The sequence below is a fragment of the Marmota marmota genome, unplaced genomic scaffold, assembly GCF_001458135.2.
Source record: "Marmota marmota marmota unplaced genomic scaffold, marMar, whole genome shotgun sequence".
Taxonomy (NCBI): domain Eukaryota; kingdom Metazoa; phylum Chordata; class Mammalia; order Rodentia; family Sciuridae; genus Marmota; species Marmota marmota.
In genome coordinates this window covers 713893-727628 of record NW_026000051.1, presented here as the reverse complement: position 1 = coordinate 727628, position 13736 = coordinate 713893, and the positions used below count along the sequence as shown (strand labels likewise).

Here is a 13736-nt window from a genome sequence, read left to right as displayed (position 1 = left end):
AGAAAATCAGAATGCCATCATTAAAACTAAACTCAGCACATCACAGTGCTTTCCAATGGACTGTTCATATGTGAAAAGAATGAGCCTAAAAATATTTTACCAATGACAAACTTAACCCAGCTTGTTTTCTCTTTACCAGTTAAGTCTGGACCCACTCTCGGCATTGCTGGGCAAGACGCAGTCATGCATGCTATTTGTCTGCTTAGCATTCTACCCCTGGGGCATCATTCCTCCACTCATCTCCAGGTGGTTCAAATGAGGTTGTCAATCACACCCCAACCATTCCTCCAGCCACAAGATGAGCACACAATACAACGCTGGCTGGCAAATCATGGCACCCATTCCCTTAATTACAGGGATTAGACCTGCTTGGCTACCCAGGGACTAATCAGAGTACTTCCTTGGAACTGATGCATAGATGCTGGGAGAGAGACCTTCTCTGGGGTTTCTAAGCTGGGATGGTGGAGCCCAGAGAATGCTGGCACTTGTCTTCTCCTGGAGAAGAAATGGTGACACACAGAGAAAAACAGATCAAGGGGTGGAGAAATAATATCATTTGAGCCTCTGGATCCAGCCATATCTGAAGCTAATCCACTCCTGGATTTCCCAGGTATATGAGCCAATAAATTTTCTTCTTATTTAACCTAATTTGAACTGGGTTTAACTTACAACTGAATGACACCTAATAAATTCAGTGTACCTTTAATATAATTTGGCCTATGGGCCAAATTCAATACACCATCTGGTTTTGCACATAAATACAGCACATCCATTTGTTTACACATTATCTATGATGGCTTTCCAAGTACAACAGAGCTCAGTAACTGCAACAAAGACCAAATGGCTCAAAAAGCCACAAATGTATTTTCTTGCCTGTACAAAAAGCTTGCTAACCCCTGATATAAGGAATACCACTTTTGTATACATCTTTACATATGAATCATGCCATTTGCCAATAAAATGACATAAAATCCTCATAAACTGTGCATCTCTGAATTATCACTAAAGATCAAGCATTAAGAAATGTTTCCATACCTGTATTTCCCGTCCTCCTCGGCACAGAGCTCGCTGGCGTGAAAGCTCATCAAGCTGATGATCTAGATACTCTTTTCTTCTATGCATCTCCTGAACATGAGAAGGTAAGTCTTTTTCTAAAAAATAGAAAAGAAAAATCACATGCTAATTCGAACAATATCTTTACCACACAAAGGAAACAAAAACACAAGGGTATGCCATATTTAGCACTTACTCATTCTGTGGTTGACTTGGCTGTCCAGACTGAATTTCAGGACCTCATTGTTAATAGACTTTTCTGGACCCAGTCGTACTAAATTAATATCACCACAGTTTCCTGTTGATAAAAATCACAGTTAAAGGGCTGGGGTGGTGGTTCAGTGGTAGAGCGCTTGCCTACCATGCATGAGGCACTGGGTTTGATCCTCAGCACCACATACAAAACAAAGATATTGTGTCCACCGAAAACTAAAAAATAAATATTAAAAATTCTTTCTCTCTCTTAAAAAAAAGATATTGTGTCCACCTGAAAAACTAAAAAATAAATATTTTTTAAAAATCACAGTTAAAGATTAATAAGGACACTATCAATAAATCCTGTCTCCATAAATAATATCTATTTCTAAGCAAATATATTAACAGTCAGAAGGGGGTTAACACAAACTGTTAACTAGGTAGCAGGGGCCACAACAGATTCTCAAATTCAGTGCTGTTTCAGATATTCTTCTCAACAACCCCACAGGGCAAGTACTTATCACTTCTACCTAATAAAAGCCAGCAAGATTACATAAACAGTACACTGCAGAGCTGAGATTATATTAAACTAATGCTTTTCAAATTATGTTCTGTGTAACAATCACAACAAAATACTTGGGAAATGGTGAGTTAAAATAAAGCAGTTTTCTTAACCAAAGACTATTTCAAGGATTTTCATGTATGACTATGTATTTGAATTTCCAAAACAATCTTATTTGATAATCAAATCCTTTTTTGCAGAATACTCAGAAAGGTTTTAAAACTATGCTCCAGGGACTGAGGATGTTAGTTTAGCATGCTCAAGGCCTTGGATTCCACATCCAGTACCACAAAATATAAATAAAACTATGCTTCCTGTTACATTTGAGGGACACAAGATGATGAAAATTTCACAAATGGTAAACATCATATAGCTGGCCAATTTATTAACCAATTTTTATTTCTGGTTACCACATTTTATTATTTTTATTTAAACAGTTCTAAAGGCATCACAGGGATGGGTTAGAGCAACCCTACAGATTCATCAGCACTTTATCCCTACTGATACACCACACAGATGCCTGTTCACTGTCCTAAGTTCCATGAAAATAGGATTTTGTTTTGGTCACTTCCTAAAATAGTGGCTGGTACACAATATACTCAATATATGCTAAGTGAGTACTTTATTTAAATAGCCCATTCTTCTTAATTTGCAGCCACCTTCTCTGGCCAACATTTTCTTGGGGGTTTCAAAACTGCACTTGTTTCACTTGTGTGTCCAGCAGAAAGGGAGATGACATCACCTGGAGGCTCACCTCCTCTATCCAGAAATGCTCCCAAAGCTATGAGAGATATCGTTTGCATGATGGGGGAGTGTTTGTTTTGCGCTTCAAATCAACATTACTAAGTATGATCTATGTTCTGTAGAATGCAGAGATTTCTAAAATCTTTAATCCTATGAACTCGGAAAGTGTCTCCATTAGCAAAACTACCATTCCAATAAAAATACAGAAATTTTGATAATGGGGGCTTGGAATTTAATGCCCATCAGGAAGCAAAAGGACCTGGAAGAAGTAGAGGGATGAAAAAGAAGTGTATCTGTCTTGGTATGGGATCTGCTGGGGAAAAGAAATTTCTTCTGGAACTTTCCAACCACAAGTCTGTGCCACATGTGGATTTAGTTAATAAACACATAATACAGGGAATGATAAAAGGGAGCCAATCATAAACAAACAACAAAGGGAACCAATCAGAAACACAGTTGTGCTTTTTAAAAATGAGAACAAAATAAACAAATTTATACCTATCTCTATATATAAAAACCTAACCTAAAGTAGAAAATTATCTTGAAAAACTGGAATTGTTATTTGAGTGAGTTTTGCTAATTCATAAGAATAAATACAAAAAAATCAATTCATTTAAAAAGTCTGAATAGCTTCAGTACTCAAACTAGAGAAAGATATTATTACTAAAGAAAAATTATAGGCTGGCTTCACTTATGAACACTACTCTTAAAAAACCTAAACAAAATATTAGCAATTGAGCAATTTGTTAAAAACACTGAAATGCACAAACCAGTCATGGTGGCACAGGCCTATGAACCCAGTAACTCTAGAGGCTGAGGCAGAAGGATTCCATGTTTGAGGCTAGACTGGACAACTTAGCAAGACCCTGCCTCCAAATAAAAAAAAAAGGGTTGGGGATGGGGCTAAGTGATAGTGCTCTTGGGTTCAAGCTCCATTACAGCATCCCCACACACAAGCTAATACAAGACAAGTTGACCCTATTCTAGGAATCAGATTTTAACATTAGACAAAATAATTTGCCATATTAAGAAATTAAAAACTTCATTATAATTTCAATAGATGTAAAAAAAACCATGAAATTAAATCCAACATTTAAAAAAAATACTTTTAGTTGTAGATGGACACAATAACTTTATTTATTTTCATGTGGTGCTGAGGATCAAACCCAGTGCCTCACACATGCTAGGCAAATGCTCTACCACTGAGCAACAACCTCAGCCCAAAATCCAACATTTTTTCAGGAAAAAAACTCTAATAGGACTAGAACTCTTTAACTTGCTCAAGTGTACCTATGAAACCCAGAAGCAAGCATCATACTTAATGGAGCAATGTCCAAGGCATTTCTTTAAAAACACCCAGGACCACTGCAATTAGTGAAAAGTGAAGAAGAAAGCACTGGAGTCAGGCGGGGTGGTGCACACCTGTAATGCCAGCAACTGGTGAGGCTGAGGTAGGAAGATCCCAGTGCAAGGTCAGCCTGGGCAACTCAATGAGATCCTGTCTCAAAATAAAAAATAAAAAAGGACTAGGCGTGTACCTTAATGATAAAGTGTCCCTGGGTTCCACCCCAGTATCAAAAGAGAGAGAAAGTACTGGGGGAAAAAAGTTCTCTTTTCTTACAGAAAAGATAATATTTGCTCTCTGATAAGAAATAAAAACATCCAACCTAGACACCTGGCTCATCCTCACCCTGGCCCCTGTGTGCCATTCAACCACAAACATGCCAGGAAGCTTACCCTCAGGCAGGCAGGGAAAGCAAGCTAACACTGAATCACCACATGTGCGCTACGTGGGAACTGTGCTCAGGAGGGCAAGCAAGCACAGCCACTTTTAAGAATCTGACACTATTTAGGAAACGGGAAATGTACAAACACTGCAACCACATTTTCACTTCTAGACAGACAAATGTGAAACCCAGAGTATTCCCACACCTCTCAAAACAGAAACAAGTTTCATTAGGCAGTATTTATCCTCAGACCTATGGTCTGATCCTTCTGCTTTCTTCTGTTCTGTTTTAACTTTCTAGGTATCCCTACGCTGACTTTACAATCCACTAAGTGATCAAAGCCCTGCACACACCAGATCCAATTCTGCATGCTGTGCTGGGAGTGCTCCACTACATTGCACACCGTGCACAGCAGCAGGCGTTTCTACACCCACACTGGAGAACATGTGCAAGTACAAGAACAATTACTGCAATATGAAGTGCGAAATGAAAACTGACGAGAACCCACAATTCTAATCCATGGCTAATGAATAAATTGTGAACCCATACAATGAAGGTAGCCTGTAGCTGTCAATACGAATGACCACAGCTATACATAAAATCACTAATCTAACATGCAAAGGCAAGTTGTAGACTGATGATGTACTGGAAAGTTTTAAGAATAAATGCACTCTGTGTAATAGTAAAAGTGCATATGTTGTAGAAGAAAAAAGAATATGATCCCTCACAATAAAGATCACATGTCCCACTCTCTCTTGTACTGAGGTGTCCCACGTCATTTCTGGCCAAGAGGAAGTAGAGTTGCTACTGACAGTATCTAGGAACCCTTCTTAAAATATGGCTAGTACACTCCCTTTGTTGCTTTATCAACTCTTTCCTCATGCTTAATAGATGTGATTACTGGAGCTGAGGCATTATTTCTGACCATGAGATGCACTAAAGTGGCCAGACACAATGGAGCAACAAGATAACAAGGAGCCTTGGTCTCTAAAGACTGAACCAGTGTTACTAGTACCAAGTCCTCAACTGCCCACTTCTGGGCTTTTGAATTTGAAATTAGAAAAAAAAAATCTATCATATTTAAGCCACTGTATTTAGATTATTTGCAACTGATTCTAATTCTAATTGATAAAAGGCAATGTCAATTACCCTCAAGGAAAATAAAATCTGGTGGAGAACACAAGGTATTCCACGAGCTTGAGAAAGTAGTATAACATAAAGCCAGGGCAATATCTCTGAAAATGAGTGGTATGAAGAGAGAGTTAAAATTAATTAAAAAAAAGAATTTTACATCTTCATCCAAGTATCCTGAATCAGTTGTAGCAATACTCATCACAATTATGTGCATTTCAACAAAACGTTACTCCTATGGTGCACAGAACATCTCTACACTTCAGCTTCCCCCAGCCAGACACAGAAAGTAGGGCTGTTTGACACCAGCTCCCAGGATGATTCTGAGGACTGCTCACACACAAACACGCAATAACTATGAACTATGATTGTTTTTATTGCTTTCAAAAGCCATTGCTCAACGTCAGCCTATCTTCATCAGCCCCCAAGGCCCTAGCTCTTCAGTCACGTGAGAGCCTTGACTGAGTGCTGGGCAGTGTTCTGGAGGGGCTACAGTGAACACGCCGGAGCCCCTACCTCATGGACCCTTTACTTCCCAAGGTTCTCTTACCTGATTTTTATTTAGACCTACCTCTGCCTGAGTCCCCTCCTCCCTTATGTCCTGTGGCCAACTCCTAAGTGCTCTTCTGTTTTCATCTTAGATATCATAGATAGATATCATTTCCTCCAAAAGCCCTCCCTAACCCTCAGACAACTGAATCAAGGGTCTCTCAGAATTGCCTGAAAATATACCATGTTTAAGTCCCATTATAGAAGTTATCACTCTATACTATAATTGCCCATTGACCTCATTATATCGTTATGTCACCTTGAAGGTTTCAATGTTGAAACTTCAGTGTTTGGCACCATGACTTCCACAGAGTAAATGCTCAATAAAAAATATGCTAAATGAACCAGCAAGTACATATGGGCAGTGACCCAGGCAGATGTTGTCACCAGGAATAACTGGCTCTTTTTCATTCAAAGTTGCCCACACCAAACACTGAAAACAGAAAACAAATTAAAAACCCATACGATTATCATACCCAAAGGATTCTTCTTGTCTTTGCATTTTTCTTTGAACTCGAGGATGATCTTTTTCATGAGCTCATCAACAGCTGCATTAGAAGGTGCACACACAAGTACACGGTTCTGTTTGATTTTGGCATTGGAGTTTTCATCTGAATGCCCCTTCCTCTGGTTCTACAATTTGCCATAAGCCAAACACACAGACAGACACACACACAAAATCTGATGAGCTCTATTACAAGGTTTTAAGGTTTTTCTCTATTTCCATGTATGTTCAAAAGCTCCCATAATAGTTAAAAATAAGTAAAAGCATCTACATCTTACATTGATATTAAAATCATTGCCATAAAATTTTATCCTAACTGCTATGCACCTTACTTACTGTACATACCATCCACTTACATTAATCACTATTCAGTACAACCAACACGTAGTTCAGGAACACATTTTTAAATGGTTTCCTGGTGTCACGTGTGGCCTAAAATGAAGCCTGAAGAACATCCTCTAGTTCTCAGGACTTACTTCACATAAGACAATGCCCTTCTGACTTCTTTCCTCCCTCTGCCACCCCTTCCTGATATAGTTCTACAGAGTTGTCAAAAATACACATCCTAGCACTGCAAACAAAACAAAAAACAAGGGGAAAAGATACTTTAATACTTATTTATATGTTAGTTGATTCAAGAAAAGTAAAATAACACACCCAGTTAATAGCACCAGTGTCCTCCCCAGACCTACCTCTGTCAATAATCGGTAAAGGAGGCCAACAATAGTTTTTGATTTTCCTGTGCCAGGTGGCCCATGAATCAGACAGATTTTGGCAACTGATGGTGACTGTTTCACCATGGCATATGCAGTTTCTATGGCTTTCTTTTGGTCTTCATTGAAATCTCTTAAGTAGGCAATCTGTAGAAAAAGACAGTTGTGGGAATGAGCTGTTTTTTTTTTTTCCTCCCCTGTAGTGATGTGTGAGAAAGGTAATGGAAAACTTTTCAATTTCTTCCAATCTGTGCTACACAAAAGCTTTGGTTGGAGCTAGGCAAGATCCTAAAGTGACCTTAAATCCAAAAACCACTTTAACTACTGGAAAGAAAGCTAATTAGTTGCTAATTACTAATTAGCACTTGTAGTCTTCAGCCTACTTACAAGTACAAGTGTATTTTTAATTTGTAATTCTTACAGAAATAATTGCAGTAAATTTCATTTACTAATTTATATTTTTCTATTTTCCATATTTTTCTTCTATTTTTTTTCCCATTTAGTGAATTCTCTCCTTGCATAGTAGAAATATTTCATGACAATTTCTTTCTTTACATAATGTGATGTAGTAGAAAAAACATGGATTTCAGGGTCAGGTCTGAGACTAAATTTTAGTTTTATTTTCAAGCTAGTTCACTAAACTCCTAAACTCTCTGAGTCTCAACCCATCAATGAAGTCCAGGGTTCTCTGAAAGGTGAGAACTGACTGAAATAATGCTCCATACATTGAGGGGTTCAATATTATTAGCTTCCTTTTGCCTTTCTGTGTTGATTTTCTGGAATCTATACATTGCTCTTTGGTGGAAAACACGTGTGCATACTTCATCTTTGCATCTGCAACAGTACTATCAATCATTCAAAGGCAAAGCTCAGCCACGAAACCAGAGACGACTCCTCTTGAATTCTGGTCACCTACTAAACCTTTCGGCAGGATGCTGACTCTTTATTGTCCTGTACCTTCCTTGGAGTAAGCAGCCTAATTACACATTTTGCAATCCTGAAGAAAACTAAATACCAAACACTACTGCATACACATAGTGAGCACATCTTGTAGACACACAAAAGTGCACAAGCAGCTACAAACATGACATTTTAACATTCTGACATAATAGTGCCTGACCTTCCCTGGTATACAATCAGCACTCACAATTCTCTCAGACGTCATAGTTGGTAAATCTGTAGTACAAAAGTCCATAGGGTTTGGAGACAGAATGGCTCTGGCTAGTTGGTTCCGACCACTCAGCAGAGACATGGCTTTCAACTTCCTTTGTGTAGTTACCAGAGAACTGATTACAATGCATTTCATAAGGTCATTCAGGTTGGCTGGCAGGTTATCTTGAGTCTGGATGCAAAGGGAACACTCCGATTTCCCGTTACGCACTATTATCAAGAAGGAGAAAAAGCAAAATTCAGTTACCAGTGAATTCAGAATACCTAATTCAGAATTAGATATTCCCCATGTCTTTATATGATATAATATTTGAATAATTCACTCAATAAATATTTACTCAATGCTTCCTAAGAACCAGGCAATGTGCTTCTCTCACCAGAGACTTATTTTCTAGACAAGGGAGCAGATACCAAATAAACATTCTGTGGTTGTAAGTACTAGAAAGAGAAAAGGGGATGAGAAAGGGAAGAGGAAGGGCACAGGCTGGTCAGGGAAGGCCTTCATGCTGGAGGGTCCTGGGCCCAGACTTGAAGTAAGGGAGTAAGCCGCACTGTTAGCAGGGAGGAAGACAGCTACTGGTGGACAGCCACCAACTAAGGTCACCAGGCACAGATGTGTCGCAAGTATTTTAGAGACATGGCTAGAAGGAAAAGAAGGGAGAAAACTGCTAGAAGAGCTACAACATAAAATAGGACCCACAGACCATAGTGATGACTGAACACTATTCAGAATAAGCTGCAATGAGCAAACGCCAAAATCCACTTACAAGTTGCAGCACTTCCTACTGCAGCAGTCTAGGAAAAACTACTGGCAGTTTGGACCAGAATGTAGAAGTGAGGACCAGATTTTGGATACACTGCAGAGAAAGAGTCAATGGGATCTGCTGATGAATTAAATACAGTATGAGAGGAAGAATGGACCATGGATGAGCCCAAGGCTCTTGGCCTGAGCAAATGGAAGAATGGTTTAGGACAGAGCAAAGGAAGAGCAGATGACCGGCAGAAACCAGGCGTTCATGTTGGCTTAATAGGTTTGAAACACTTAACCTTTCTCCAGATGGAGAAGCCAGAAAGTTTTATCTGTGAGGAATTCAGGGAAGGAGAGCTTCTTAGAAAAATAAAGTCCTATATCTTTTTTTTTTTTTTGTACTGGGGATTGAATCCAGGGGAGTCACATTTCCAAATCTTTTTATATTTTGAGATAGGGTCTCGCTAAGTTGCTTAGGGCTTCACTAAATTGCTGAGGCTGGCCGAAAACTTGAGATCCTTCTGCCTCAAACTCCCAATAATTTGCTGGAATTACAGGTGTGTGCCACTATGCCTTGTCTGCAGCTACTCTCCTAAATAACCTCTACACAAAGAATTAAGCTCTGGTCATACTAATGAACATGGGATATCTGTTGTATAGTCTAAGAAGGCAAGCTTATTGCTACTTTTTAAGATACAATGGGCTGGGGCACTGGGTTTGATTCTCAGCACTGCATATAAATAAACAAAATAAAGATCCATCAATGGGCTGGGGATGTGGCTCAAGCGGTAGTGTGCTCGCCTGGCATGCACGCGGCACTGGATTCGATCCTCAGCACCACATAAAAAAAAATATAAAGAAGTTGTGTCCACCGAAAACTGAAAAATAAATATTTAAAAAATTCTCTCTCTCACTTAAAAAAAAAAAAAGATCCATCAACAACTAAAAGAATATATATTAAAAAAAGAATATATATTTAAAAAAAAAGATTCAATGGAAGAAGGAGAAGAAATAAAGAAATCATGTTCTTCTCTTCATATTCAAGTTGCAGATGTTAAAAAGGCAGCTTGTCATAAAATAAAGAATGTGGACTCTGAAGTCCAACAAAAGGAGGTTTCAAGTTAGATATCGTGGAATATGTTTGTGGCCCTTAAAACCTGGGAGGTGGAGGCAGGAGGACCGTTTGAGCCCAAGGAACAGTTTGAGACCAGCCAGGACAACAAAGTGAGACACCTATATCTCATGGGGGGAAAAAGGTTACATTTCAATTCTGGACTGACCTCTTGATGTTGACAACAATCTTGGACAGTTACTTAATATTGCTGAGCCATGGTTTCCTACTGAACAAGGAATAATTCCTACTGACTTACAGGGCTTTGGAGAAGTTTATAAATGTGCATGAGTCACATTGATATATTAGAGGTATTTGTAAAATTCAAATCCAAGCCTGCATTATTTTTGGTAAAGAAGTCCCTCTCATATAATAGACAAAGAATGATGGAAAGAGCATATTCCTCAAGCCACCTTTTAATGAGTTTCATGTTTAGTCTTCTTATCAGTAATTAGTCAAAAACCAAGTCTGGAATGTAACTCAAGATACAACAAACAGATGGTTACAAATGATCTGTGTAATAGCAAACATAATTTACAGATAAAGACATGAAAAGAGGAGGATACTGAAAAAGCAAGCTTTTAAATCAGAAAGCTATAGCAATAAATATAGGGTACTGAATCTAGAAAAACTCTGACAAGGAACTCTGGCAATACCAAGTACCTGTTTGACAAATAGGCAGCAAATACAGGGCTAGGAAAGCATGAGTTAGTTAGGAAGGAGATGAGCTTGTATCCACAGACTTCTCACACTGCCTTATCATCTGCTTACCAACTGAAGTGCGGCGGAATTTATGGACATAACCACAGTGATATTCCTGGAGATCGTACAAGCGGTTTCTCTCTGTATCTTTTTTCTCTCCATTTAGTCTCTCAGGAACCAAAAACACCAAATCATTTTCCTTTGGATGAAGCTGTTTAGCCAGTTCACATTCTTCCAGATAAACTACAAAACAATAAGAAACTGGCATTTATGTGACTCTAAATAGCATTATTTTAAATAAGAGTAACAAAATTAAACCCTTGTGTTAAGTTCCAAAGTGCACAGCCCTAGTAGACTTTGCATATACTTTAAAATGGTCATCTAATCCTATAAGAAATTAAAAACATCAATTAATAATATTAAAAAATTTTTCTTAAAAATGACTACTAGCTGGGTAGGGTGGTGCACACATATAATCCCAACTTCTTGGGAGGCTGAGGCAGCAGGATCACAAGCTCCAGGCCAGCCTGGGCAACTTACAGAGACCCTGTCTCAAAATAAAAAATAAAAAGGGCTGGGGTGTCACTCAGTGGCAGAGCAACTGCCTGGCATGCTTAGACTTTGGGTTCAATCCCCAGTGCAAAATGAGAGAGGAGGGAACCATCTACAAAGTCAATATTAAGAAATAACTGATTCGGGGCTGGGATATAGCTCAGTTGGTAGAGTGCTTGCCTCACATGCACAAGGCTCTGGGTTCAAACCCCAGCACCACATACATACACACCAAAATAGAAGTAACTAATATATTTCATCTATCTGAGGTTTATTCTGGCATTTTAATTAAAAAAAAAAATGCTCTTGTTTGTTCCCCACTTTCAAAACCTCAGAACAAAATTCAGAAACAGATTCAAATACACAAAAGAACTTCTCTTAAACCTATTAATGGTATTCTAAATAAGGGAGAAAGAATAACTGCAAACTAAATGAGATTGAGAAAACAGAGCAAGCAATGAAATAAGAAAATTCAGTGTCAATTGTTGAATCCAGCAATAACGCACTGATTTAAAGAACTAAGTACTGGGACTAGGTAGACTAGATTACTAATCAACAAATTTGGCGTAATTCCAATAAAATATGTGAAGAATTATACCCTGAAAAATATAAAACTCTGATGAGAGAAATCAAAGATAGCCAAAAAAAGGTGGGGGGAATATATGAAGATTAAAGATTTGATACTGGACGGGGGCAGTGGCACACACCTGTGATCCCTGCTACTCAGGAGAATGAGGCAGGAGGATCCCAAGTTCAAATGCAGCATCAACCACTTAGTGAGACCTTGTCTCAAAATAAAATAAAAAGGGCTGGGGGTGTAGCTCAGTGGTAAAATGCCCCTGGGTTCAATCTCTGTTACTGCAAAATAAACAGACTTGATACTGTTAAAATGCCATTTCTCCCCATGTAAATCTGTAAGCCCACAACAACCCCTGTCAAAATAGCAAGGATTTTTATACAAAGTCTCATACCGATTCCAAAATCTATAATGAAAAAAAACTTTTTTGAGTGTGGGTGGTACTGGGGATTAAATCTGGGATATTTAATCACTAAGTTACATCCCCAGTCCTTTTTATTTTGAGACAGGGTCTTGCTAAGTTGATGGGGCTGGGCTTGAACCTGTGATCCTTTTTACATCAGCCTCATGAGTCACTGTGATTACAGGCATGCACCATCTCACCCTGCAAAGAAACTTCTTTTTAAAAACAGCAGAACTGGAAGGCTTAAGTCATTATTGAAATTAGATTTCAATACTTTTTAAAAATATATATTTTTAGTTACACATGGATGCAATATCTTTATTTTGTTTATTTATTTTTATGTGGTGCTGAGGATTGAAACCAGTACCTCACATGTGCGAGGTGAGCGCTCTGTCACTGAGCCACAATCCCAGTCCTTCAATACTTTCTTTATGGTATAATAATCAAGAGTGCAGTGCTGGTGTAAGGTACATATACAGATGAAGAGAACAGTGTCAAAAACATATCTGCACTTAAGGTCAAGTGAGATTCTGACACAAGACCAGGAAGACATGAAAAGAGGAGGATACTGAAAAAGCAAATATCAACAAATATCACTGAAACTGATAATGTGATTTAAAAGGGTTGGGGGCGTCCCCAACCTTGCATTGTATCATGTACACAAATAAACTCAAGGTGGATATGGTCAAAGTATATATGACAGATACAATGAAACCCATTATTCTGTATAATTAAAATGCATTTAAAAATGGGATTACATAACTGAAAATAAGCAAACTAAACCACTAGGTATCAACATAAACAAGCTAAAATTATAAAATTTTGAAGAAAACTGTTGTGATCCTGAGTTAGGAAACCATTTCTTTCTTTCTTTCTTTCTTTCTTCTTTTTTAAAATATTTTGTTTTTAGTTGCAGATGGATACAATACCTTTATTTAATTTACTTATTTTTACGTGGTGCTGAGGATTGAACCCACCGCCTTGCACGTGCTAGGCGAGCGCTCTACCACTGAGCCACAACCCAACCCCGGGAAACCATTTCTTAGGACACCAAAAACACAAACCAAACAAGAAAAAAGCGATAAAATGGTGCCCTCAAAATTTAAACTTTTGCTTTTCAAGACACTATTAAGAAAAATCAAGATAATCCACAGACCAGGAAGACATATTTACAACATATCATCTGATAAACACTTACTTCAGAATATATAAAAAATTTCATCAACTCAAAAAAAAAAAAAAAAACAAAAGGACAAGCCAGCAAACTAAAAATACAAGAAAAACCAGAAGGGGA

The 13736-nt window shown here is 38.2% G+C and overlaps 1 protein-coding gene across 6 annotated transcripts in view; it reads right to left on the bottom strand.

Annotated features, from left to right (window-relative positions):
- Nucleotides 1-13736, bottom strand: part of Setx (senataxin) — an 86555-nt gene that overhangs the window by 21032 nt on the left and 51787 nt on the right. For 5 of the 6 annotated variants that reach the window (XM_048812835.1, XM_048812836.1, XM_015497407.2 and 2 more), the window contains 6 exons: nt 10980-11153; nt 8327-8559; nt 7159-7326; nt 6438-6594; nt 1250-1351; nt 1036-1151 (listed from right to left, as the gene is read on the bottom strand). In XM_048812835.1, the coding sequence (XP_048668792.1) occupies nt 1036-1151; nt 1250-1351; nt 6438-6594; nt 7159-7326; nt 8327-8559; nt 10980-11153 (950 nt within the window). Of the gene's footprint in view, nt 1-16; nt 496-1035; nt 1152-1249; nt 1352-6437; nt 6595-7158; nt 7327-8326; nt 8560-10979; nt 11154-13736 lie in introns of those variants that run through there. The other variant, XM_048812839.1, reaches the window with a different exon arrangement.